This window comes from Lineus longissimus, chromosome 11 (genome assembly GCF_910592395.1).
Source record: "Lineus longissimus chromosome 11, tnLinLong1.2, whole genome shotgun sequence".
Lineage (NCBI taxonomy): Eukaryota > Metazoa > Nemertea > Pilidiophora > Heteronemertea > Lineidae > Lineus > Lineus longissimus.
Window position 1 is genome coordinate 11,281,295 of NC_088318.1, and position 25,937 is coordinate 11,307,231.

General features: G+C 41.4%; 4 protein-coding genes across 5 annotated transcripts in view; 2 read left to right on the plus strand and 2 right to left on the minus strand.

The window, feature by feature from the left end:
• Window positions 1–2,584: 2,584 nt before the first annotated feature.
• Window positions 2,585–12,548, plus strand: LOC135495558 (ubiquinone biosynthesis protein COQ9, mitochondrial-like). Of its 2 annotated transcripts, XM_064784346.1 has the most exons (8): window positions 2,585–2,674; window positions 9,502–9,598; window positions 10,038–10,135; window positions 10,763–10,913; window positions 11,061–11,145; window positions 11,440–11,544; window positions 11,791–11,988; window positions 12,229–12,548. In XM_064784346.1, the coding sequence occupies exons 1-8, from the start codon at window positions 2,620–2,622 to the stop codon at window positions 12,259–12,261; spliced, it is 822 nt and encodes a 273-aa protein (XP_064640416.1). In that variant the 5' UTR covers window positions 2,585–2,619; the 3' UTR covers window positions 12,262–12,548. The 2 variants fall into 2 exon arrangements, with proteins under 2 accessions (XP_064640416.1, XP_064640415.1); XM_064784345.1 differs by lacking the exons at window positions 9,502–9,598; window positions 10,038–10,135; window positions 10,763–10,913; ... (2 more) ...; window positions 11,791–11,988; window positions 12,229–12,548 and adding an exon at window positions 6,411–8,661 and having other exon boundaries at window positions 2,600–2,674.
• Window positions 12,549–13,756: 1,208 nt separating this feature from the next.
• LOC135495593 (suppressor of cytokine signaling 6-like) lies at window positions 13,757–21,440 on the minus strand. The gene is made up of 2 exons (XM_064784395.1): window positions 21,372–21,440; window positions 13,757–20,316 (listed from the first exon to the last, which is right to left on the minus strand). Exon 2 carries the CDS (start codon window positions 20,227–20,229, stop codon window positions 18,514–18,516), a length of 1,716 nt encoding a protein of 571 aa, XP_064640465.1. The 5' UTR covers window positions 20,230–20,316; window positions 21,372–21,440; the 3' UTR covers window positions 13,757–18,513.
• A 441-nt stretch (window positions 21,441–21,881) lies between these two features.
• On the minus strand, window positions 21,882–23,482 carry LOC135496189 (enteropeptidase-like). The gene is made up of 4 exons (XM_064785360.1): window positions 23,372–23,482; window positions 22,968–23,127; window positions 22,403–22,647; window positions 21,882–22,142 (listed from the first exon to the last, which is right to left on the minus strand). Exons 1-4 carry the CDS (start codon window positions 23,438–23,440, stop codon window positions 22,056–22,058), a joined length of 561 nt encoding a protein of 186 aa, XP_064641430.1. The 5' UTR covers window positions 23,441–23,482; the 3' UTR covers window positions 21,882–22,055.
• Window positions 23,483–23,864: 382 nt separating this feature from the next.
• LOC135495357 (aquaporin-4-like) overlaps window positions 23,865–25,937 on the plus strand; it is a 38,290-nt gene continuing 36,217 nt past the window's right edge. Inside the window, exons 1-2 of the mRNA XM_064783868.1 lie at window positions 23,865–24,290; window positions 24,738–25,790. Coding sequence (XP_064639938.1) covers window positions 25,209–25,790 — 582 coding nt within the window. The 5' untranslated portion in view covers window positions 23,865–24,290; window positions 24,738–25,208. The remainder of the gene's footprint in view (window positions 24,291–24,737; window positions 25,791–25,937) is intronic.

Sequence of the window (25,937 nt, forward strand, 5' to 3'; positions counted from 1 at the left end):
TGCCACGCAGGACCATGCGACGAACGTATACGCGCCATGAGACGTATATTCTGTTCCAAACAATGTTTGATTTGTTAAATAGGCCTGTATCATATGTAAAATATGAAAGTTCATTTTTTATGATCTTATTTTTGTCATGAGCGCATCGTCAATACACTCCGAACGTAGTGAACCGGCCTCGTCCTGCTGCATAGAGGAAGGACCACCAGGATAACGAAATTGACGGATAATCAATCCAGGAGTCTATCAAATCGCAAACATTATCAATCATTCACAAACATTATCAATCATAAGGACTAATCATGAGATATAAGCGGAGGAATTTTGTTATAGGCCCCAATAACCCATGAAATGCGTGGGCCTACCGACCTTTATTTCGACCATGAAAATATTCTTTTATCCAACGATATCAAATTATGTCGTTGACTTATCATCCGGAATGTCATTATCAAAAGTTATCACACTGTGACGATAATTCATAACTTGAGTTTAAAAATGCACTCTATTCTGGGCGTTTTGGGACATTTTCTAATATCTGTGTGTTATCATATCGTGTTTACTCGGCCGAGGGGACAACTAGTTTGAAAAGGCCATTCATTGAATTGTACAACATTGTCGAACTGAACCCGTATTGTCGTCAGTCAGGAGCTCTGGCTGAGCGGTCGGTTATACTCCAGTCACGAAAAAGTGGCATTGCACGTAAAACAAGTTTAGTCTTGGAAAAGTTATCAGGCCTCCGATCTGTGTAGGCCCTGCCAGTTCAATTCAAGTTAAATACGCAACAAGGAGTCAAGGGGTTAACCGCGCTTCGTTTTTCATATGCCCGAAAGCAAGATTATTTGTAAATAAAAGCTCGATTATAAGAATCTTCTGATCATTACCCAGGGTCATTACTGGTATATCTCAACCAAGATCGTGGACTTTTTACTGATGTGTACCTGGTCACATGTGCCACATAGATGGATTCGACCGAAAGGCTAACATACAATTTTAGACCACTGTAAACGTTTCTCTAGCTGGGGCGTCAGAGCTGCAGTAAACAACCCATTAGCCTCGGTCTGCTACGCTGTACATCGAGTCTATGCGCTATCTCGAAAAAAAGCCAGGAATTCCAGCCCAAATGTAGTGTTCAGTGCCAAACCGTCGGAGCCATTCAGATTGCTGAGTTAGGGTTTAGGGTTAGGGTTAAGGTTAGGGGTCCCTTTTGGGGACTAATTATTGGTCTACCATCCAGAGTATTCTCACCATGACGGCTGTGTCTCCCTTGCCTGGTCAGGTGGAGGAGACACAATGTCACTATGACAACAGATGGTTCGTAACCCTGGATCAAGATAATTATGAGTCGTAGCGACATCACAGCTGCGTCCATTTGATCCGTCCTTTCATCCGAAGCTGACCGTTTTTGTACACTTGAGATATAGCTTTGAAATCAAACGTACACTTGGACAGATGAGGTCCATACAGTGAAATCAATGGTGGGCCTAAATGTGATAAAATTTGAATGAAATGAACATGGCGCGCAGCGCATGAGATGGAGTAAAAATGAGTGAAATAATTGTGCAAAATACCATGCAGAATGTAATTTTCGAGAGATTCGTCTTGAAAGTGTCCCCAGTTTGATAGAAGAATTTATCTGGGTTAACACCTTTGTTCATGCAATGCCACTATCTTTGGTATTTACAACATAGTCAGGTCATCCTTTGATTTGTATATACCTCACGCGTACCAAAATGAGATGCATATGCCTACGTATTTTATTATCGATGAATATCTTTTGTCTGAGGTGCCTCAATCCAGTTCCATTCATAGTGATATTTATATTAATCTATATATTATTTAAAAGAGATCTGTCCACAATCGTGCGAATGTTGGGAATGAAAAGTCAGGCAAGCTTGGATAGGCACATCGTCTCGCTGTTATTTTCTCGTCGAATTATTCATTGCCCAAAGGATGACATCGTTTGACAAAGAACATTTAGTCTGAACTCGATAATCGTGTAGATTGTGCGGGCCTGGTGCACGCCTATTAAGCGTTGTGCGTCAGAAAGTCGCCTCCTCCAATAGACCTACCCCCTTATACATGTTACGCACAACCGGCAAAAGTTGGACACTCAGGCTTTTTCACGCTTGGGAGTAAATTGGAAGTTCTGCAGTGGTCGACCAGGCATAAAGCGCGTACGCACCAAACCACCGATTGCCGCCGCTGCGTCCGGAGTGTACGGTCATATAGGTCATCATAGTTCTGAGAGCACCATTTGTGGATCGGAGATAAAATATATACTAAATTATTCAATGAATATTAGCCAGTGCTCATCCTCATGGGTTTCAGATAGCTGTGGCTGTGGTCACTTGAGATTCCCGTTTGAGTATGTTCTTTCCCAACGCATTTTCCTCTCCATGTCCATGTCAACAAATACACGTGTTTTTATCTAATTTTACCACTCGGTATTCCATTGATGATGTCATAACGTCATAATGGTGTTCCCGAAGATATTTATAGACACGTAAGATACCTCCTTGAAACACTCTTGATCTAGCCTCAACCATAGTGGACGTGATCCCATCCTTGTCTTCGGCCCCAAAAAATAAGTTCCGGCCAGGACGGAATTAGTAAACTAAAATGGCAATTTCTTGTGTTTGCGGAGGAAAGTCGCGCTTCTTTGTCACATTTCTAGGTAAGGACAAATAATTTATTTTATTTAAACATTTGACATGTAATAAAGATAAAGTTTTTACTCTGATACGTAAGATTTATAGTTAATTAATGGCCGAAAGGCCGCAATAAGGGTCGTTTCGTAAGTCTGGTTTTCCACATTGCATTGCAATGCATTGTGCAAAGTTACTGGATCCGCGCACGAATGACATGCCACGAGAGATTGTCATTGTGAGACAAGACCACAATTGATTTTTTAAGCCTTTTAGCAGTTAAATTGTCAATGTTTGACCGCGACGCATCAAAGAACGCGTGGTGTTGTGAATCTGAAATTTAGATTATGTTATTCCGGACAGTCGGGCAAGTAAATGGTGAAAAATAAAATGGTGATTGACCACGGAAATTTTTTTTTAATCGACAAATTAGACAGACTTTGATATTTCCACTCTTTTCAGCCAACTGGCAGAAAAAACTCAAAACACGCCCCCTATTACCCAATTAGCAAAATTCGAAATTAATTTTTTCATCAAATAATTTCTTTATATCTGTAGACTTGCCACAACAAATATTTTTTCAATACCTCTCCAAATATGTACTTGAGAGTAAAAAACATGCACTCGTCTAATAGATAGGCCTGGACCCTCCAACCTATGAATATTCATTAGTGGTCTTGTCTCAATGAAGGTACATTTCAGGGGTTAACATTTTGAGATTTTTTTCAAACTAATGTACATGACATCCCACAACTCTCCAACAAAGGAAAGTCATATCTGGACATTTTTGGAGAAATGAGAGACATTTCAAAGAGTGGTACAACTGTGCCAAAGCGACGAAAGAGGACAAAATCGACAAAAAGTCATGATTTTGCACCCAACAGCACCAAATTCAAAGACCTGCCCTGGCCAGAATAAGCAAGCTATGGAGCTGAAACTTTAGGATGTGATTTAGTAATATCTTTGCTGCTTAGGGCGCAACTTTCAGAATCAAGGCCTAAGTAGTTTCAAAGAAATTACAAAATGAATGGCAACACAACAAGACTTGTAAAAATGAAACCGAACTTAGACCGGGGTTAGGTTGACTCTTATTTGTGTCAAATTAAGTTTTTTTCTCATTATTTTAGCTTGTTTTGACCTTAAATCATCAGCAATACAATATTCTAAATGAATTAGAGTGATTTGAGCACATTCAAATTTTTCACTATATTGACCCAAAATGTAGTGTAAATAGAGACAAGACCACAATTGATTTTTTAAGCCTTTTAGCAGTTAAATTGTCAATGTTTGACCGCGACGCATCAAAGAACGCGTGGTGTTGTGAATCTGAAATTTAGATTATGTTATTCCGGACAGTCGGGCAAGTAAATGGTGAAAAATAAAATGGTGATTGACCACGGAAATTTTTTTTTAATCGACAAATTAGACAGACTTTGATATTTCCACTCTTTTCAGCCAACTGGCAGAAAAAACTCAAAACACGCCCCCTATTACCCAATTAGCAAAATTCGAAATTAATTTTTTCATCAAATAATTTCTTTATATCTGTAGACTTGCCACAACAAATATTTTTTCAATACCTCTCCAAATATGTACTTGAGAGTAAAAAACATGCACTCGTCTAATAGATAGGCCTGGACCCTCCAACCTATGAATATTCATTAGTGGTCTTGTCTCTTGTGACTGCAATGAGGAACCGGCGCGATTTATCCGCCGCGTGGCGCTGCAATCGATCATACCAAAACTCTCCATTTCCAATGCATTATCATGTTATTTCTGAGCCCGAAAACGATCGCTTATTTTCGACCGATTTCGGCGACGTTTGCATGCATCTTCCTGTTTTAAATCTATTGAGCTATCAGTTTCTTAAGATAATTTTGCAGAAAATATGCGCGATGCCAGTTATTGGGCATGTTTTCTGTTGTTGAAATCCTGTGCAAAAATGTACGCAATGGTATCCCGTGATTGACCTCATTCGACGTCAACAGACCAGAAAATGACGTCATGGCGTCAGAAGGTACGATCGATTGTGGCGCCGCCACTGGCATTTATCTTAACGCCGGTTCCTCATGGGTGTATACAAAACCAAGACCTAAGACATAAGACCTAAGACCTAAGATCCCCTGAAGTACAAAACTAAGACCCAGGTACAAAACTAAGATCCCCCGAGGTACAAAACTAAGACCCGGGGAGGCCAATCCCAAACTAAAATTTTGAAGAAAAATATCAGAGTCTTAGTTTTGTACACCAGGGGATCTTAGTTTTGTACGTACAAAACTAAGACCCCTCGAGGTACAAAACTAAGACCCATGATTTCTTTCCAAATTCTGCCCCTCTTTCGAATTCATTTTGATGTAGTAATAATATCACCTTTGAGATGCATGCAGTTGCTCCATCTCAATAATACCTCCATATGCACTATGCAGGCACGACCGGTCATCACTCTAGCATATACTCTAGCATATACGGCCTCCATCCAGCTCCACAAAAAGTGGCGAAACCGGTGCAATACTCCTTTGAGTTATTCGGAGGAGCGCCGCCATCGGAAGAGTTGGAACGAGTAAAATATGAACGTTTTCTTATCCATCAATTACATACTAACCGTGTCAAACAACGTTCTTGCAATATAGGCCGTTATTTAATGAATTTACATAAATCGATCAGAATATTTTGAGAATTGTGTACAAAATATTTGTGGGAGACTTAACTGAAAATATACCAAGAAGCAAAATGAAAATGTTCCTTTGGCATTTAAGTGTACAGAGTCGTCAAACACAGCTTTTACAACGAAATGAACATGGGTTGTATCAAACATCCATGCGTATGTACATGTTGCATATAACAATACATCATACACAACAGAGACTCCCTTCTTACCACAACACACTACTAAGCTATTTCATTTATGACTTGTAAAATGGGAAATTTTTGTGGTATTTTCAATTTTGCGTTTTTTGCAAATGTCTGTAATCCGCAAAAATAAAAATTGCAAAACAGGAATTCTAAATAAAGTTTATTCAAACAAATCCGTGAAAATACCGTAACCAGCCGCAAAAATTTTCCGTTTTACAATATACTACAAAAATTAATTAATTTTCTTCCAAACAATATCAATTATGGGTTAGGGTTAGGGTTAGGGTTAGGGTTAGGGGCAGAATTTGGAAAGAAATCATGGGTCTTAGTTTTGTACCTCGAAGGGTCTTAGTTTTGTACGTACAACTACAAAACTAAGATCCCCTGATGTACAAAACTAAGACTCTGATATTTTTCTTCAAAATTTTAGTTTGGGATTGGCCTTCCCGGGTCTTAGTTTTGTACCTCGGGGATCTTAGTTTTGTACCTGGGTCTTAGTTTTGTACTTCGGGGGATCTTAGGTCTTAGGTCTTATGTCTTAGGTCTTGGTTTTGTATACACCCGTTCCGCATTGAAAATTGTGCGAAATTTAGTTCGAAACGCGAAATTTGGCAGACTAAGCATATTAGACAGAAATAGACTTGGTCTTGAAGATATTTCAGTTTCTGTATGTAATAAGCTGTGTGTAATGTCAACTGTCACTTTCAGAATAATTAGTGGGCCTATTATATAGTAGAATAATAGATGGAATGGATGTAATGGATGTAATCGAAATTTTCTGGTCTGCTTTGATGGAATGATAATGTCAAAATTCAGGAACCAAGATTTGATGTTTCCTGCCATAATTTCAAACTGATAAGAAAGATATCTTTTTATGAATTTTTAACACGAAAGAAACTGAAATATTTTCAGGTTGAAGTTCCATGGTCTTGGCGAAAAGTTGCAGAGAGAAGTTCTGTTGGCTGGTAACTAGGGATATCCATACTGATCTCATCAAAATGGGAGGCGACAACACTGACAATCGGAATTTGTTCATTGTACACATCAAAACTTTGATCGATTCGAAGAAAGTTACGGAGCTACGCGAATGTTTCTTCAACGATGAAAATAAGGGCGTCATCGGAGAAATAGGTTGGGATCTTGTTCCAGTGTTGTGTGACAGGATCACAGATGATGATGAGCGAGATTGCCCTGATTTGATTGAATTTTGCGTCCAAGGACTGCGTCATGTTGCAGAAATCGGACCCCCAAAAGAACTACTCCTGGGCCTCTTGGAGCAGGCAGATACATTCAAAGATGATGTGAAATTGAAAGTTCTGCTCACTGCAGTGCAAGTGTGTTTGTTGCGCTTGCCGGCAAAGAGACAGTATTCGCTAGAAATTGCAATGGAGACCCTATTTGCTCATGTGGACCAGTTGGAGGTACCGGAAGCAATGGATTTGGAAGGTGATGAGAAAATGCTGCTGGATTGTGATCCTCGAGTCTCAAAGTTGGCAGGGGTGATTCAGGCGCTGCTGGACTTCCTACAGCCATTCGTGGATGAGGTTCCACTTCCTTCGAAACAAACTCCCGCCAATTCAGAACAGAAAAAAATTATCGTGAAACAGCTGGTAAAGATGTTGGGGGATAAATTAGTATTTTTAGATTTGTCTGTCAGTGATAAGGGCACTAAGTCGGAGATAAGACTGTGTGCTGAACAACTGATGAAATTCATGTCACACTTGTGTCGAAATTTTCACAACGCAACATACTGGTTGACTGAGATGACAGAACCGTCAGGTGATGAAGGAGAGGATCAGTCCTTGAATGAGCCTCTTCCCCTGCTGGGAGTCAGTTGTTTTCTGTACCTTGTCCATGTAGAAGGGCTGGGGATATCACAGTATCCTCGAGTATACCGCCCTGGATTTATACTTAACTACAGCCTGCCGTTCTTAATGCTTCTCAATGAAAATGACCGTATTGACGTCAAGGCCAAAGGAATTCAAATGCTTGTTAAACTTGTTCAGAACATTGAAAAGGATTCTTTAAAACACGATGTTTGGTTGGACAATCAGTGTTTCACACGCATTCTCCGTGATTTAATCAAAATTACAGTATTCTGCCCACAACGCGAGCTCAGGCAAACTTGCGTCAAACTTCTCCCCAACCTCGTCAGAAAGTTTGAATCCCGAGGAAAACGTGAACTGTTATTTTTCTTACTGAAAGCAAGTGATCATTCTGGTTTCAGAGGTTTCATCACCCAACTCGTAAAAGATGACCTGAATCGTATGTTCAATACAACAGAGCCTGACTTCACTTCGAACGACCTTGAGAAATTCTTCAGGGTCATTTTCGGTTTGAAACATGGGGCTGAAACCGATCTGTTAGAAAATTCTGATTCGATTATGGCTGCATTAAATCTAATGAGATTTCTGTTCATTCGTGATAAACCCGCCTCAAATGTATCAGGTATTTGGTCCCGTGCTGCTACACTAGAGAAGGAGTATTTTGATCCATTGCGAGTTGGTTTGAACATGTCTCGTGCGCACTACAAGCTCGAGTTAGAAAATGTTCAGAAGGAAACGAAGGAGAGAAAAAAACCAGAGGGCATTGAGTTCATGGTTGGCGGCACGCCCTTGCCGAGTATGCCACGGGATCAGCAGCTCACTGTTTTGGAGACCGCACTGCATACTTTTGATATGATGAGCACGGTTTTGGTTAGGGTGGAAGAGCTGATAGAACAAGGGAAAAAGTCTTAAAACGATTTAAAGATGAGTGACCTTCAGGTTTCTCCAAAGCCTGTGCAGGCTGCAAGCAGTCTGTCTTCCCTAATTAGCTGTAGTACATGACTGGAAGTGTTAGAACTGGAATTATATCAACACATCACAGGAAAACCCCTGAAAGTCATACTATCAATAGCCGGTGATCGACTGATGACGTATTGGTAGTGAGAGTGCCAAATAAGGCATAGGCCATTTGTAGGAAATAAGAATTCCGTAATCTTAGAAAAATCATGTGCTAATACAATGAACATTGCACAAAGGGTATTTGTTTCTTTTGGGTGTGGCAGACTTAGCTGCTTGCATTGATTTGCGGGCTTTTCATTTACATGTACGTATGATGTGCTTCAGTATTGCATTTACCACTTGATATCCATGTCAGATTGTAACTGGAAAAATAAACAAATCAAGGACATGTTACTGATTTTGTTGTTGTTCATTTTCTGAGATTCTGGCTGCTCGGACACTTTTGTTTTCAAGTTGCGTCTTCACATGACCTCGATTAGATCTGAATGCCCAGCCATCAGTTGAAGGAGGAGTGCATACATGCACAGTGCTACTGGGCAAGCTCTCATGTATTTCAGAAGTCCCATGGAGGGGGCAGTTAATGATCTGCTCCACATGATGGACAAACCATTGTTACAAAAGTTGGTCCTGTGGAGAAATGTCTGAACAAAGAATTATTCCTTTATTTGTCCTTAAAAGTAAGACCCTTGCTCCAGAGACACAGAGATTAGTTACACCAGGAAGGACTGATCGATCACATTCAGACTTGATGAGGCCCTTCGCCTTACGACTTGTAACATTGCATAGGTTGTCCTCCAATAGATTATGCTGCTGTCACCAATGGCCAATTTTGGGCATGGCACATCCTGGATTTCCATTCGACTATGTGAAATCCCTCTGTAAGTAGCAGACACTCAATTTGACCTCTTGTTTTCAGAACTCCTCTTTAACTTGGACAACATTTTTCACTCCCAAGGGCATCCATTCATCTACAGTAGAACCTCTCTATTAAGGACACCCTCGGGACTGAGAAGTGCTGTCCTTAATAGAGAGGTGTCATGATTAGAGTGGTCAAATTGAATGAAAATAGCCAATTTGGGACCAGAACTAATATCCTTAATGGAGAGGTTGTCCTTAATAGGGAGGTGTCTGCTAAGGGAGGTTCCACTGTACCTTTTATGCACGAGTGCAGTTCAGGGAGACTGAATACTGAAGATCAGTTGCATTTCTTCTTGCAGTGAGAAGATCTCTTCACATCTCAAGATGTCTGGGGAGCACCGAAACCACCGGCAGTGGGCATGATGGGGGCGAACATGAAGGAGAGCGCACGTATACGTAAGTCTGAAGTGCTTCCAAAGTACATGTAGTTTGAGTTTGCTCTTGTGAGCACTTCTTGCAGTCCTGCTACAGCAGGTTATTGGCCTTGCCCCACAGCACAGAAAACAGATCAGCTGCTGGACACACAATAATAATAATAATGATGAGTCTTTTTATATCGCAATTCCGTGACACTATAGTTCTCGCTCAAAGCGCTTTGGGATATCATATTATTACCCCGGTCTCCACAGAAATCAATCGGGGGTTTCAAGGAGCAACCAGAAGGTGCTCACTTGAATTTGACCAGTAGGGAACCTAAGCAGTGACTCGGCCAGGAGTCGAACCCACGACCTCCTGATCATGAGGCCGACTCTCTTCCACTGCGCTACTGCTGCCCAATGTATTACAGTCTTTGTTATGTTTTCTTCTTGCTGAGAACTACATCATATTCTTTCAGTGCTGAAGAGATTGAGGTTGATGTGAAAAGCCGCATCCTGCAATCGTCCCTTGCTCATGTTCATGAGTTCGGATGGTCACAGAAGGCACTAGCTGCTGGTAAGTGTTTCTGCTTTGCCACTTCTTTTCATGTCGCAATCAAAAGATGTGGTAATGAAAGTGTCGTATTTCCACAGGTTATAAAAGTAAGAAGCTGAATTTGCCTTCTAACGTCCGGATCCTTTATTCTAACACTGCTTCACAAAATTATACACACCAAAGTCATAATTGATAAAATAGTTCGTTGGGATGACGATTCGTGCACGTGATTAGAAATACTCGGGACTCTCTCTATCTCTCTCTCTCTCTCTGCCGAGAGCGTGCGGACAGCTGTTTTGTATCCACGCGCAGCTTTGTCTGCACCAATCAGGGGGCAACGTTAATGCGTCTTCATCCAATGAGGAGCCGCATCAATGCTGACGTAATTGATCACGTAATTGATCACGCTGGGGAGAATGGAGGATTAAAAGTAGACCGTGGGAATTTTCCACGATTATCCACCGGTATCTTATCTAAACCCAATTCCAATAATCCCGCACACTTAATTCCAAGAATTACACATTACAGTGCTACTCATAAGAAAGGTTTTACAATTACTAGACAACAAAAGCGTCAGAAGATGATGGTCGCTGTGAGTACAGTTGTGAAGAGGAGTGCCGCTCTAGTTTACTTCGTTGTTTATTCTAGGTGCGGAGATGGAAGGCTACCCAGCCATTGCCCATGGTATGTTTCCCAAAGGTGGGGTCGACTTGATCAACTATTTCTACAGGGTGTGTACGAATGAAATGGTGGAGAAAATGAGACAAGAGAAGGAGGCAATGGAGAAGGGGGAGGCTGAGTGAGTAAAAACAAACTCGATTCATAGCTGAGTTCAACTTAGACATAAATTTTTTGTCTGCCAGCATGGTTTTTATTTTCACCGTCAATTCTTGCCTTTATTGTTTTTCATTAATGAGTCTGTAGATTACTTCTCTAATTCTTGCAGGAGGAGGTCCACTCCAAAATTTCTGCGCGATTCTATTGAGGCTCGACTGAGAATGATCGTCCCGTACATTGACACGTGGCCTGAGGTAACAAAGATTGCATCACTCTGATCTCAGTTTTGCAACAGAACATTCGGTTAGGACGCTTTGATGCTGATTCTGTCTTTGCCATACTGTCACTTGAGTGTGGCAATTCCCACTCTCAAACCATGGGCCTGTGGAGGGGGAGTCCTTTGAAGTGTACTCCAGTAGGCTTAGCCTTTTCACTTGGGATTGGAAAGTTTTCCGGTGGGGCCACATAGCTGGCTTGGTGATTTGGAGTAAAAGACATATACACAGGAAGTGAGAGGGTTTGTGAAGTGTCGAATTTTTCTTTTGTAGGCAATGGGAACAATGGCCCTGCCGCAAAATGCTGTGGATGGATGGAAAAACTTGGCTCAACTGGTGGATGAACTCTGGATTCAAGCTGGTGACAAATCATATGATGTTAGTTGAGAGCATTTTGTATTTTGCTGTTTTTTACAATGGGTATGAGTATTCCTGGCTTGGCTGAACATTGTCCTCTGTGAGCTGTACATGAAAAGACCTGATACGGCCTGTGTCTCCTTTCTCTTGTGGGCGGGCATTGGATAACATTCAAATATACATTTCATGGACATCAATTGAAAATTCACTGCACATTTATGTTCAAGAATCAGGTCACCATCTACTAATTTCTGCTTTGTGTTTCAGTTAAACTGGTATACCAAACGCCTGTCGCTTGCATACATCTACAAGACAACAGAGATCAGTATACTAACAGACCAATCGCCTGACTTTCAAGACACCATGTCCTTCCTCGACCGCCGGCTGGAGGATGTGAGAAAGTCTAGCAAATGTTTTACCCAGGTCCAAAACAGTGGAGAATTTCTTGCTGGTGTTTCAAAAATAGTAAGCGGGCTTAATTATTGCAGCACATGTACAAGTACTTGCTTTGGTTCAAAGCTTTACTGAAGTTGATATTCAGAATTATGACCCTAAACATCTTTTTGTTCTCTTTAAGTGCTAAACAACACAGTTTTTCCAAATCTACGTACAATCTTCCATGATCGGACAGGGCTGTTGTTTGTAGATGTCGTACTCTATAAAAGTTGAGGTGTAAGTTTTCCAAATCTTTTTTTGCAATTTCAGGCTAAAAATCTTCTTGGCCTAAACAGAAGATGAGGAAAAAGGTTATCACTGGATTTTGATGGAGTGTTGCTGACATAATCAATGGACTGTGCAGGACAGACTTCAGCGCTGGAATCAGTCAAATATCAGAGAGAAACAACTATTAGAGTACACACCTTCTCTCTGCTGTTTGAGACTTGAGAGAAAAACAGTGCTTTGTCTTTTTTCTTTCAATAGACTTGTGTGTTTTAAACTATCATATAGTTATATAGCTACATGTTTGCTGTCTTTGCAATTGAGGCAGAAGATGTATGTTGTGTTGGTGTGATGAAATCATGAGGTGATTTGTAAATAAACCCATTGACTAAGTCGCCTTCTAGTTTTTCTGTCCCTTTTCCAGGTGAGAGTAATGTCACCAGAAATAGGCCACTCTAATAAATAAATATCAGCACAAGGCAACATCATTTGAGGTGATTGCAAAATTGTCCTCGGGTATGATGGCATTTGTCTCCAACCGAGATGTGTCTGGTTGTGACTTTGTCTTCAGGTAGTGAGGTAGTGGCTAGTGGAGTTGCAGTTCTAGTAAGTTTTTGTTTGATTTTCTTTATTATAGAGATCAGCACATCCTTATGAAAAAAGATACTATGGTAAAGGCTTAATTCACTGGTGACTTCACCATGGAGGCCTATTGAGGACTGATCTAGTAGCTTGTCAACCTGGTGAGCTCATGTAAGCCTACCTTGGACAACATTGGAACCTTTCTGCTATGACAGAGCCTTGATCTTGCTGTGCTTTCGAAGACTGGCCTAAGTACCCTTCTCTGAGTAACCTATATCCCCCCTGAGGTAGCCCATGTACCGAACATATCACATGATCTAAGTAGAGCTTCTATTTCACTGTGAATGTGCTCTTGGAGATGAGTAGGCCAACCCTACTTGGCAACTCTAGTAGGCAACTTGAATACACTTCATGGCAACTCTTGTACTGATGACAATAGCAGGATCCGTCTGCCTATACGTGGTCGAGCTTTCATCTCAATGCGCACTTGAAGAGAGGCCACATTACACCACATCACCTGGCCACTGAAGTAGCTTGTCTTAGAAATCCTGTGTAAAGAGCAATTCTAGGTTGAATCACACTCTTCTTACATCCTGCCCAGCCAATTAAGACCTCTGTCATGAACCAAAGGCCTGTCTCACGGGGCCCGTCTTCAGGAGACTTAAAGATTGTGACATCAGTTCAACCATGTTTCCAGACATAAGTTGTGGAGTGAACTGCTGAAAATGCCATTAGGCAGGCAGCCACAAAAGCAGCCACCTGAATTGTATGCATCTTTTATACACATGAGGAGAGTGGCAAAGGACTCTGGCCCCCCAAGATGAACTAGGATAGAGGAAGTGGAAGGGTATACATCCAGAAGGGGGAACCAGCTCGGGGAGGATCCGGCAGGTACGTGTTCGAATGCGCAAACAAACAATAAATTGTTTGGATTCTTGTTCACTTTGAGTCATCTGAGGAAACAAAATTGAGAAGAAAGTTTTAGCAATCGCAGAGCAATGGTTTTATTCCTTATCTACACAACTGACATCAAAATGGGTGAACAGCAATGTTGAGGACTACAAAAGTGGTCTATGCATGAAATGACATGACTTGAACAAAATTGGGCACACTATTTTATACGCCTAACAAATCGTCAGAAGTATCATACGCAGCCTGATGAGCAGTTGGTGATCGTTCTTTAATTGGTCACATATTCTGGTACAATGGCTTGTCATGGGTTTTAATAAGGAAGAAGTACAATCAAAGAAACAGAAAATCCCAAGTAGTGTCCAGACCAGTACACCTACAACCACTCTTAAGGAAAGTGAGCCCTTTGTAAGTAAACTATCTCTGTGTATCCTCCAACACCCTTCTTAAAGCAGAGTTTGGTTTTTTTCACTCTGACATTTCCAAGCTGTGCTGATATGCAGTAAATATGACTAGTGTATGCACGAGAGAATAAGGTTTTGAGTTATGAGATTCAAGCAGAAAGAATGACAGGAACAAACCCAACCTGTTATTGGCTCATTTAATGGGATCTTTGATAAGTATTTTGCTCTCAGGTAGCGGTTTTGCTCATCGATTTCAATACTTACCAACATGGAGATACAAATAATGTACATATTTTATTTGAACACAAATAACTGATAGACCTTCTGAAGTGAGACTGAAGAACAGGACAAGAAAGGCTGAGCTAACCGATTAAGAGGCTTCTTTTCATATCATCAACTTCTGAACACATTTTTTTATTACACTATACTAATAAAAGCAATTTTAATCTTAATAAATGAGTCATGTCCACACTGTTCAATAATATATACGGATATAAAAAAATGATGGTGAATTTTACAAAAGTGACATGATAAACAGTCTGCATTGTGTGAAATACACAACTGCACAGAGTCCGACTAGAAACAATGCAATATTTGATTAGATTACAATTACAAACAATGTCACCATGGCAACCAGATGGTCACCATGACAACTCATTTTGTCTCCTTGGCAACCAGCAACTTTTACCCTAGCAACGTATTTAATCCAAGCTACTAAATTTTCATCATGTGTGTGTGAAATACACGTAAAAATAAATAGACTGAAGATAAAGTGGAAATGGTATTACCATAGTAACACACCGCATTGCTACCGGCAACCAATAAAAATCAGCCGACAAACATATTGCAAGTGCTGGTGCTCAGCGCATTTTTTTTACATCACATGAGACAAAATTCCCGATGAGGTTTTGCCCCATTGATGGAAATAGGTTTTGACAAGGTTCTTTTCTCTTGGTTTTGATAATTACAACGAGAGTGAATGGAAAAGGTATTGCTCGGCAAAACCTCTTTACGACGCAGAAAAGCTTTGTGCATGAGGACACTAAAATGGTGATGGCCTGAAGTAACTTTCTTCCTGACCTTGGCTTTAAATTCTGGTACAAGTAAAGCATTCCACGATTACATTGTAGAAGGTGAAATGGATTTGCATGGTTTCTACAATGTAACATGCTCCTTCATAAGTCCGACTTGTCACCGCACGAGAGTTGTGAACAGGGACGAGATAACGCGGGGTTGGGCTCTCAGGGTAGGCTAAGAAAGGTTAAACCCTTCATCAAGTTGCCTTTCATTTCGCAACAAAATTTCTACCAAGTAAAGCCAGCAAAGTAGGGTACACGTTATAACATATTAAAGAGATTACACCTCCCCTTCAAAGAATTGAGAATTAGAGACCTATGGTACATTCTAGCGAATCAGTTTTCTACCTTGGTGTGGCATGTATTCAATGTTAATACATGTAAGAGTTTAAAAAAGACTAAGTCATCATGGTCTCCACAATTTTTTTACCGCAACCAAACCTAAAATGGAACCTAGAGTTGAACCGAGATTGATATTAGTCCCCAGCGCCACTAGTTACAGCCAAACCATACCCCCCAACGGTGCCATGTTACATGTAATGCAGTCATGTGTTGAAATATCCATAAGCAAGCTTCTTCACCTACATCATAATCACCAAGACAGAAATCTGTTCTCAAGGAAAGGAAAATTTGACAATAATTAGCACATAATACATAAACATAGACAATAAATGCTCCAACCTTCACAAGGTCACACAATATGATTCTAACAACATGGCTTTTTGAACGCCAACATCGGGTCACAAAAAAATTTCAAATAAGTTAAATTCAAAATGTAACAAAAACCTACCTACAAAGATATATCTAACTCTATGAGCCATTTTCAAGAAAGATTCCACTATCGAATATGTCAGAAGAACGACAGATCAGTGTTTATACAGTAATTAGCGAAATCGACTGCGTATTTGAGCTACAGGAATTTACATTGCACCGTGTAGAGCAAATAGTCATCAGGTACATACATGTACAAGGAAATTAATAATGATTTTGTCTTTTCAAAATGGTACGTACAAAATGACATCACAATGTACATGTAGGTTGTCATTTCTCTAGGAACTGTAGTGTGAGATTTCAACTTGTAAGCACACCACACTACTATACAAAATAACACCGAGTGGTCTTTGACGAAACTGACCTGCAGTATTCAAAGTGCATAAAAAACATGCTAAAAAATGGTTTTGTGAGAATATTTCAATGAAAAATTTGTTAACATGGTATGGAACAACATTTGAACGAGCAGTACATCTTTTCATCAGCTTTTTCAAGTTGTACTGTGACGCTATGTCAAAGGCCTACGCTGTCCACTCAAAATTTGAAACTTGATATCGAATTTGCGATTTTTAAAATTGTACAGAAGTAGGGGGTCGAAACATACAATGCATATTTCAACACGTGTACACGACTAAGACATAAATGTACTTTACGTGTCACTTTTCAACGTGTTGAGATGTCTTGTTACATGTACTGATCAGTTGCACTGCATATTCCAATTTTCCAAGTACATTTTGATCATGTACATTGCATATGTACACGAACAGCATAGCCCTTTAAACAAAAGCAGTAAAAGCATTACGTATCAAATCTAAGGTGTGGCGCCACGTACATGATGTACATTTAGCAATTGTTTGACATCCGTGTTGTCATTTCGCAGGTCTTTGTGAGAGAATCCCTCATTACCCACTGTGTCAATTATTGAATCAGACAAAAAAATGACCTCACTTGATCAAGGGAATCATTCTGTTAACCAGCATACATTCCCACAAATCGTAGGCTATTACAAACACATGAATGTAATTATGGCGATGGGAAGTAATTTCTGTGCTTTAGATAGAACTACAATGGAACCTCTCTTAGCGGACACCTCTATATTCAGGCCACCTTCTCTATCAAGGACACTACTGTTTATATAGTTTTTGTCCCAAACTGGTAGTATCCATTCGACTTCTCTAATCAGGACACATCACTTGTCAGTCGCGAGGGTGTCATTTTGAGAGGTTCAATTATATGGTATTCTACATATTGTACATCAGTATTTTTTTATATTTATTGAGATAATTGCCACAATGATAAATTGTGATGAATTTTAAATTGGACGAGCTCTTGCTGCCAATCCTAAATCAATCATCAAACAGGCCCGGTGCCGGCATGAACTTATAGTTGTAGTTGTACCGACCGCCTCACCCTAATTTTTTTAGAACAAAGATGACTCGAAATGTGGTTTTTATTCTGATACTAGGCCTATGAATATTATGTCATGAATTGAGCAGTTGAGCTTCTCTCAACAAGCAAAAATTCTCGAAAAAAAGCCAGCCAAATTGTCATTGACAATGTACATGTATACATGCATGTAAGTGAGATTACTGAGAAGGCCCGATTCCACTGCAGTAGTTTACCAATGCAGTTCTGCCACTTTTTACAGGCCTTGTGGTTGTCTACTGCAATACATGTACCCCCAGTCAATAACTTTCAAAGAAATTTTAATCCAAAGCCTGGGAAAACCACACAGTGTCTGGTGCTCACCACTCAACTGGAACCAGGCCTGGTTTGCACTCCATGTAAGGTGAAGTGATACAATCATAGCCTCTACAGTCTTAGAAAACAGCTGGTATGTTGTACATATTATTGCACGCACAGGCTCAAGTAATAAACAGTATTCAGGGCTATGATTGTACCACCTTATCATCCATACATTTTTGTCATTGTGAGTACAAGGACAACAGATCTAAAGAGTGCATGCTTCATTTTGCACCAAGGCATGCAAGAGACCATGGTTGTACCAACTTTACCACAAAAACCCTTTCAACTTTACCTAATGGCTTTACAGTCAGTTCAGCAAACAGTCAGGCAGTCAATGAGGCCGTCGACTAACAAAATGTGGCACTCACACTGTGTACATAGAGAACACTGACGAGCCAACAAACATCTCAAATAGCTCAAAACCTACCGTTCAGCAAAATGAAGTATTATGTGCAGTATGTACCGTTGACTGACACGCAGGGTTAAATCCAATATAATACATGTTGTACTCTGTAGGACAATATTTGAACACGCTGAATGAGTAATAGGCATATTTTCCTGCACCCATGACTCAGTGACATTTCGTTTATTGCACAAATTGCTAGCGACGTCAAAATCCCATCTCCATCATTGCATTAGGTACCATCACAAAGGCCCTGAAGCCAGAATACAGAAAGGTCCACTGGGGAGGTCATCAAAGGCATGAAAGGGGCGAGGGGTGAAATGAATTTTTTTCATCTGTTAGATTCAAGGTGTTTTGAGACGGTCCCATGCATTTCTGAAGAGTCCCAGTCCTATCCTATCCTAGTTAAAATTTTCTCAGCCGGGTCAGTACCACTGGGTCAGTACTGGTTCTCTTCCAACCATCCCTTGATTCTATTCGGCAATGGAAGCTTCTGGATGTGATCAAGTCTTGTGTACTGACGTATAACAAATCTGCATAGGTACTGTAGGGACCGTACCTGTGTAAAACGAGACACAGGCTTCGTCAGTCTGACAGGGAATGAGGGGGAGCCGGGGGTACGAGCGCGAGAGTAACAAAACACCCCCGTCAATGAATCAGTCATAGAGTGCTCAATCAAATCGACAATTGACGAATATCCCTCCGATTCCGGCTGTGCATAGAAACTGAACATACCATTGCAGTGTTCAATCCTGGTGTGGAGCGTGCGCTCGTTTGATCGGAAACTCAGACTAAGGAGGTACCGATCATCGGAACTGTCTCGCACCAGAAATGCTCCATTTGCTTGGTTAGATAGTTTTTCCTCAGCTTCAACTCGAGTCAACGGACCCCAATACCAGCCAAATTTAGAAAGTTTGAGCAGTTCTTTTGTGAGGCTCCAGATCTTAGGGGCATCCTTGACTTCGTCATATAGAGGTGAGGTTGGAGACGCCTCGTAAGGTTCAAAACAATCTCCAGTTAACGTGAACCCGAAACCGAATCCGAGGCTAGGATGCGAGAAAATGGCATGGTTGAGGTTCCGCTGGTGGACACTAGAATTTGTTGCACCTGCGGAACTTGTGACTGACAACAAATCTGGCCTTGGGGGAACAGTTGGTGCCTTATTACTGGTGTCCTCCAAGTTTGAACTTGCACGTCGACTGTTATTACCCGAAGTAGAAGCGTACAGGCCAACTACATCACTCAAAGGACGTGCTTTTGCCCCAGAGGATGAAGGCTGTGGTTGACCATTGTTCAGTTTCTTAGGATTTGTCCGCGATAAGCTCACACACGGTGTTCTGAGTGGAGTTTTCGGCTGTGTTTTTTGTGGGCTCGAAGAAGCTGCAGCAGCACTATCAGAATTGACAGGTTTTTCTGCAATATTTAAGCTATTTACTTCGATAGACACTTTTTCCAAATTCACAACATGACCATTTCTATCACTCGAATCACTAGTGTCACAAGAATGTATATTCACAGAAATTTTTGAGCACCGTAAGACATTATTATCATGTTCACAACTGTCACTACTACATGAGGAATGTGTTTCTCTCTTTTCAGGACCTGACGGGACTGAAATATACTGTCTCGATTTTGGTTGTGGGTGTACGGAAACACCGATGGCACTATCAGATGGCTCCTCTGATGTTGTTGAGGACGGGACGGTCCTTTCAACAGGACACACAACAGCTCGTTGCGTTGCTGGCTTCATTTTCTGCTTCTTCTTGCTCTTGCTTGCCATAACATAATTTTCCTCTGATGAACTGTCACGTTTTCGACGAAAGCTGGCACGAATTTTCCGTCCGATTGTTCCAAGTAAACCGCCCCGTTCTTTACGGCGTGGCACCTGAATTTCTGCAGATGAGGAGCGTTGGTTTGCTTTAGCAGTAAGGTCTGTTTTTGTGTTTCTCGCTTTCAGCTCAGATGAGGGTGCGGTGGGCGAGTCCGACCTTTCTTCTTCGTGTTCGGGATCATTTTCAGCATCCCCAGCTTCTGATGCAGAGACATGAAAAGACTCTCTGTTTATCTCGGATGAAACCGATCTCTCGGGCTTTTTCTCCCTACTTTTGCGCCCAAATGAAAATCGAAGTCCTCTTATGCTAATTCTCCTCATCATTTTGGAACATAATTGTATTTTGTTGCCGAATAAAGGCGTCTTTTTGAGGGAGAAACACGGAAAAAGTGGCACTTTGTTGTGAAATGGCTGAAAATAGTAAGCATGCGCAGTAATTACTTCCGCATATTTCGTGATGACGCATTGAAAATCTATTTTTAAACGATTAGTCAAAAGTATAATATTGTTGATAATGAAAAGAATATATGGACCAGTCCAATCTTGACGCAAAGATATGATTATTACTTATTTTATTTGGCAAGTACAACTTTTTGTAATGAATGGATTACGGCCAATAATTGGGTGCGTGCCTTTGATTATTTTTCGCACACTTTTTTTTTCATACGGCGATAAGGAGGAGTAGTGTACAAATCGTGTACAAAGCTTAGATGGCACTGCACTAAAGCTTTATCTATAGGACGAATAAAAAACATGTGTAGCAGAAGTGATTTGTAACATCTTCGATGTACACATTGAGGGATATCGGAGTTCTTTCTAGTAATAACAGGTGACGCCACCATTAGTTCTCGAGTTCCTATACGCGGGAAATACGAATGCGCACGTAGGAGCTACGTGTAGTTTGCACGTACGTGTAGTTTTTAAAAGGGATGACCCCCTGTAGGATTTATGAAGGGGGGGGGGGGGGGGTTTCCCAGCCTTGGGCTTCTGTTAGCCATGATTCATACTGGTGATAAACCATTCAATGGGAACTCTTGAACAGGTGAATGTGATCATCTGAGGAATCCGATCGGATATGGATTCATACTGGTGATAAACAATGTAAACTCAAGTGACTGTGGTCATCTGAGAAATGTGGATTCATCATTTATCATGTCCCGCAGCCGTGCGGCCATTGGGACGACCGTATTAGCTGTTAACGATGTGACACCACACGATTCTGTCCACGGCGAGGCGGAACAGGTCACTGGTCTTTCTTCCAGTCCAGTGCGTCACGTCATCAATCCAAATTCTCTTTGGACGGGCGCGTCGGCGGCTTCCCTTCACTATGCCCTGCGAGATGGTATTTGCTGGTGTTCCCTAATTCGCTCTCGTGACATGACCGAACCACCTCAGCTTTTTCTTTCTATGGCAACTGTTAGGAGGCTGTCGTGATGCCCGATGTACTAGGTGACCTGTTCACTTACTTGGATGTTGGTGGTGTGGTGGATAGTGGACGTTGAGTAGTCTTCTGTTGCAGTTCAGTTCAAATGCGTTGATCCGTTTCTGGATCTCGGGTTTTTTTTGGAAGAAATTAACCCGTTACCATCTCTCCTGAATACCCGGTAGCCTTGGTCGCTAACCCTCCCCCTTCTCCACACATGACACCTTCTTTTTACTCATCTGACAGACAAATCATGTATCAACCCGTTGATTAATACAATGCACTGATATCCCAATTCTGGCTTTGAAAAACGTTTACAAAGTTTTGGGTTTATTGTCTGATATATCAATTAACCCCGATCTATGCTGAAACCTTATAGAACTCAGACAGTGATGGTATGCCATAATAATTATACAAGCAAGTCAAACTATTCATCCAAAAACGTTCAATATATTCATACCCCCGGCAATTAGTTTTTTCATTACTTTGACACAAGTATAACACTTTCACTCAGTCGTTGTCATTTTTGATAATTCGAAACGCATCATGCAACTCATAATCACTTTTGGTTGTCAGAATCACATTGGATCCTTATCTTCCTAATATATTTTATTAGTTGCTTGAATACAGAAAGGAGTGGCATCACTATTTAGTACATGTATACAGAAAAGATGTTGTGGTCCTGTCTTGCTAGTCCAGTGATATCAGCCGTCCGGTGTCAAATGGTTTATAGACATTTCCCAACTGTTAACTCAATATCGTCTAGGCCAATGTCCCCAAACGCACCACTTTTGAAAATGAATCGCATGCGAAGCTGAAAATCAAATTTATAATTATTACGACGGAAAAATGTTCGAATCCTTTTTTCACCTCAACTTTACGCACTCATACAGTAGTTGGACCTCAAAATTACAAATGCCCCCCCCCCTAATTAGTTGCGTGTACGTACTAAATGTACGTACTTAGTCCTCTTAACCCTGCTAAGCAACGGACCATTCACTGCTTGAGTTCAAGATTTTGTGGTACCGCATTAAGATGTGTCACTGTCAGATAAAATATTTTCAAGTTACAAACCGCCTTGTCATGGCCCTCCAGATTAAGCTTCCCTTCTTTCCACTCGTGGCTTTGCCCCTCGTAAACAGCTAGCTCTTCAAGGGGCTCCTCCAGTGCTATTAGGTGCCCTGGATTCTTGCCGCTCAGGTAGTACCAGAATGAGAAGCAGTAGGTGTGACCTTTCGTCAACGTGGCCAAGGTAAGATCAGAGAACTTGTAATGATTTTCGATGTGTTCTTTTGGTAAGGTGAAGGTCAGGAATCTGCCTGTACGGAATGATTTTATGATTACGATGACGACAATTAAGGCCCTCAGGAAAGGTATGTGTCCGCTATCTGTACCGCTTTTTATGTATTAGGGCGCCAGCAGAGCTCAAAATGTGGTGGAATTATAATATTTTGCCTTCTGACTGATTTGATTGGTAACGATGAGGCATAAAGTTTCAACTAAATCTGTTATTCAGAGAAGGAAAAGAAGAAAACGCCGTAGGGGCTTCGGTTATAACAATCAAACGAGAGTGGACGAAAGGTTTCAACAAGTCCTCTCAAAGACAAATAAGACATAGAATGGACCATATTGGACTTACCGAACCCTGTGGGATGATCTCCAGTCGGCTCTCCCTCCACGCCAGACTCCACCAGGCGGAACCTAAACCAGGAGTCTCCGCTATATGTTTGGTCAAGGCCACACACGCCAAAATCAAAGTTACATTTCAACCCTTCGACGATAGACCTATCAGATGAGTCCTAGAAAAAAAGATGAAATGAAAAATTTTCGAATCTAAGTCGAAAGCAGTAATTTGTAATTGGGCTTGTAACGTACATCAAGGCGTAACTTAGGCTCCTCGCGTGCTGGAGAAACATCATTGAACTCTCCTTGGGAGAAGATGGAGTCTCACTGAGTCTGATCACGTCATTATGCACCCAACCGTAGTGGCATGTAGAAAGGATCGAACGCTAAAGGAGATGAACTGCGGGTGATATATCTTACCGGACTTTGGATCACTTGAGCTGGTAAACCACCCAAGGCAGCGAGGAACAGAGACAACGTCAGCCACATTATTGGTGAGTTCTCTCAAATTGCTGTCTATAACATCGTGAAGGTAGGCCTATTTATGTCGTGGTTGCTGGGTTATCAATAAAAGATAAAGTTCAAGGATAATGAATCGGTGTGGGAAAGGCAAAGACTGGTGAGGTCGCTTAACCTACACCGGAACTCTTTTACAAACCTCAAGAGCTTCTGTATCGCGTTCGAGTGTTTCCGTAAGTCCATCCTGGCACCAGTGGTTTTCAGTATACTCTGCCCTCGATTGTATATCGTCACGCTAATAACATAAGTGCCAAACTCATTTTTTGTAGGCCTACTTTTGAGAAAATCAAAGAAAACCTTTTCAAATTTTCAAAAACTTCGGTGCTCGTGATGCATTTGGTGGTAGCCGTGCATTTCAAACTCGCTGCTTTGGGTAGACGCAGTTTGATCACATTCCGTTAGCTGCAGCACCGGTATAGCTCGATCATCACGCGGCAGCGCTGAAATGGACATGCGAAGCATCAGGCGTGATGATCACCTCTGATCCTCGTATAGCGTTCCGGTTTCGCGGTGATTGCACCTTGGTATATCTGGAATGCGTCTAGGGCAATTAGCTGGATGTGACCTGTTGCCGATCGGAAGGGAAAGATAGGAATTTTAGCTTGGATAACCAATGGGGGATCTTATGTGCGTGTACGACTGACACAAGTGGACGAGGAACCTGTCGTCGTATTTTGGATAAGAAGTGACAGGAATTTGATATACTGTGTCTTAGTTACGTAATGTACCTGCGTTCATATCGTCACAATAATTGTGCGCAGGCCCGTTACGGTTTTTTACATACGTTTTGGGATGCGAGTGTGTAACGGATGACAATACGGTAGGCTATTTATAGACTGTCCATTCTAAAGCCAATATGCTTTCACTGGATCTGCGTACGGCAGAAATAACTGGAAATACATGTACATTCTCGTTAAAAGATTATGAACAGGTCCCTGTCAACTCGCAGTCGATTAATGGTCTTGGTTTATGTGCGGAATTGCCTTTTTTACTAATGCATTGATAGATGGATTAGTCGCCGGGGCAACCTTTTCCGATTTTTTTCAACACGCTTTTGCATTACATGTAAAAATAGTATTTTAACGTTAGACAGACTACAGAACATGATCAGTGTCACACTGTGCATGTTCGAACCAACCGCCGTCAAAAGCGTCATGGATTATCAACTGCACATATGAATTTCTTATCAACAACGAAACGGGCGCGCTTTGCTGCTTTCTTTTATATTCAGATCACGACTTCCCGACAGCTGCAGGTTCTTTTTCAGATCATCCGTGCAGTATCATAGGGCAGACCCGTATTGACATCTGAGTCTTGCCACTTGGATTGGCAATCTTTTGAGATTAGCCTTGCTGCTTCAGAAAAATGTGGATACCGGTACACGTGTTTTAAAGAAAACTTATCGCTTGCCCGTGCAATTTATATACAAACAATTCTGAATAGCAGAAATTGTTCCTGTTAGTTTTTGTCAACTGAACTTTGAAGTAAAAAGCTGTGGCGAATTTCACCAGCGCATTTGTCAGTGAATAACCCGTATAACCATTTCGAAGCTGGTTTGGGACGGAAACGAGAAAGCTGGAGATATTTAAAAACATACTATAGTTGCCTTCAATGCAAACGGAAGTATCTGAAGCCATTGCCAAGTTACTAAAGGAGATAGCGCAGTCTTCAGCGAAAGGATCAGCATCGTCAGAGTAGGAGACCTCGTGGCGGAGCGTCACGATACTTATAGTATTGGATGGCGTTGCTTACTTCTTCAAAGACCTTCACCATGGCAAAGGAGAAACTCCTCTCCTGCAAGGACGAACTGAAGAATTACCAATTCTGGAAAGCGGTCCGCTGTGAGTTTTTAGTGACCATGCTACTGATTTTTGTGGGCTGCGGTTCGTGGACCCACAGTGATAACAGCTCAATAAGGGAATTGAAGATTGCGTTATGCTTTGGGTTGGCCGTAGCAACTCTCGTGCAATGCGTTGGCCACATAAGTGGAGCGCATTTGAACCCTGCTGTCACAATGGCTATGCTAGTTACAAGAAATTTAAGCATCTTACGGGCAATCTTTTACATGATAGCGCAATGTGTTGGGGGTATAGCTGGCGCCGGGATACTATACGGACTCACCCCCAATGCTACGTATCATTCCTTGGGCGTCGCCAGCGTCCGGGACGATATGCCTCTGGCCCAGGCGTTCGGCATGGAGTTTATGATTACGTTTATAATGGTGTTTACCGTTTTTGCAAACGTGGACCCGAGAAGGGCTGATATGGGATCGCGGTCACTCGCTATCGGATTATCTTATACTCTCGGGAACCTTTTAGCGGTAAGTCTTTTGCTTTCACGTTTACCATTTGCTCGGGTATCATTCCGCCTTCTCATATTTTCTCTCTTAAATATCGACGTCTGTGGAATCTAAGAACCAGTCTACACCTGTTGTTATGGTTATTGGGATGACTGCGATTGCATGTCA

What these genes read in the sequence shown, in the direction of transcription:
- LOC135495593 (XM_064784395.1), bottom strand. Translation starts at nt 20,229, where the DNA reads ATGATGAGGAGAATTAGCATAAGAGGACTTCGATTTTCATTTGGGCGC.
- LOC135496189 (XM_064785360.1), bottom strand. Translation starts at nt 23,440, where the DNA reads ATGTGGCTGACGTTGTCTCTGTTCCTCGCTGCCTTGGGTGGTTTACCA. An exon ending in CTCAAGTGATCCAAAGTCCG is followed by an intron (nt 23,128 to 23,371) that starts GTAAGATATATC and finishes CTTTTTTTCTAG; the next exon opens with GACTCATCTGATAGGTCTAT. An exon ending in AGATCATCCCACAGGGTTCG is followed by an intron (nt 22,648 to 22,967) that starts GTAAGTCCAATA and finishes CATTCCGTACAG; the next exon opens with GCAGATTCCTGACCTTCACC.
- LOC135495558 (XM_064784345.1), top strand. Translation starts at nt 6,422, where the DNA reads ATGGTCTTGGCGAAAAGTTGCAGAGAGAAGTTCTGTTGGCTGGTAACT.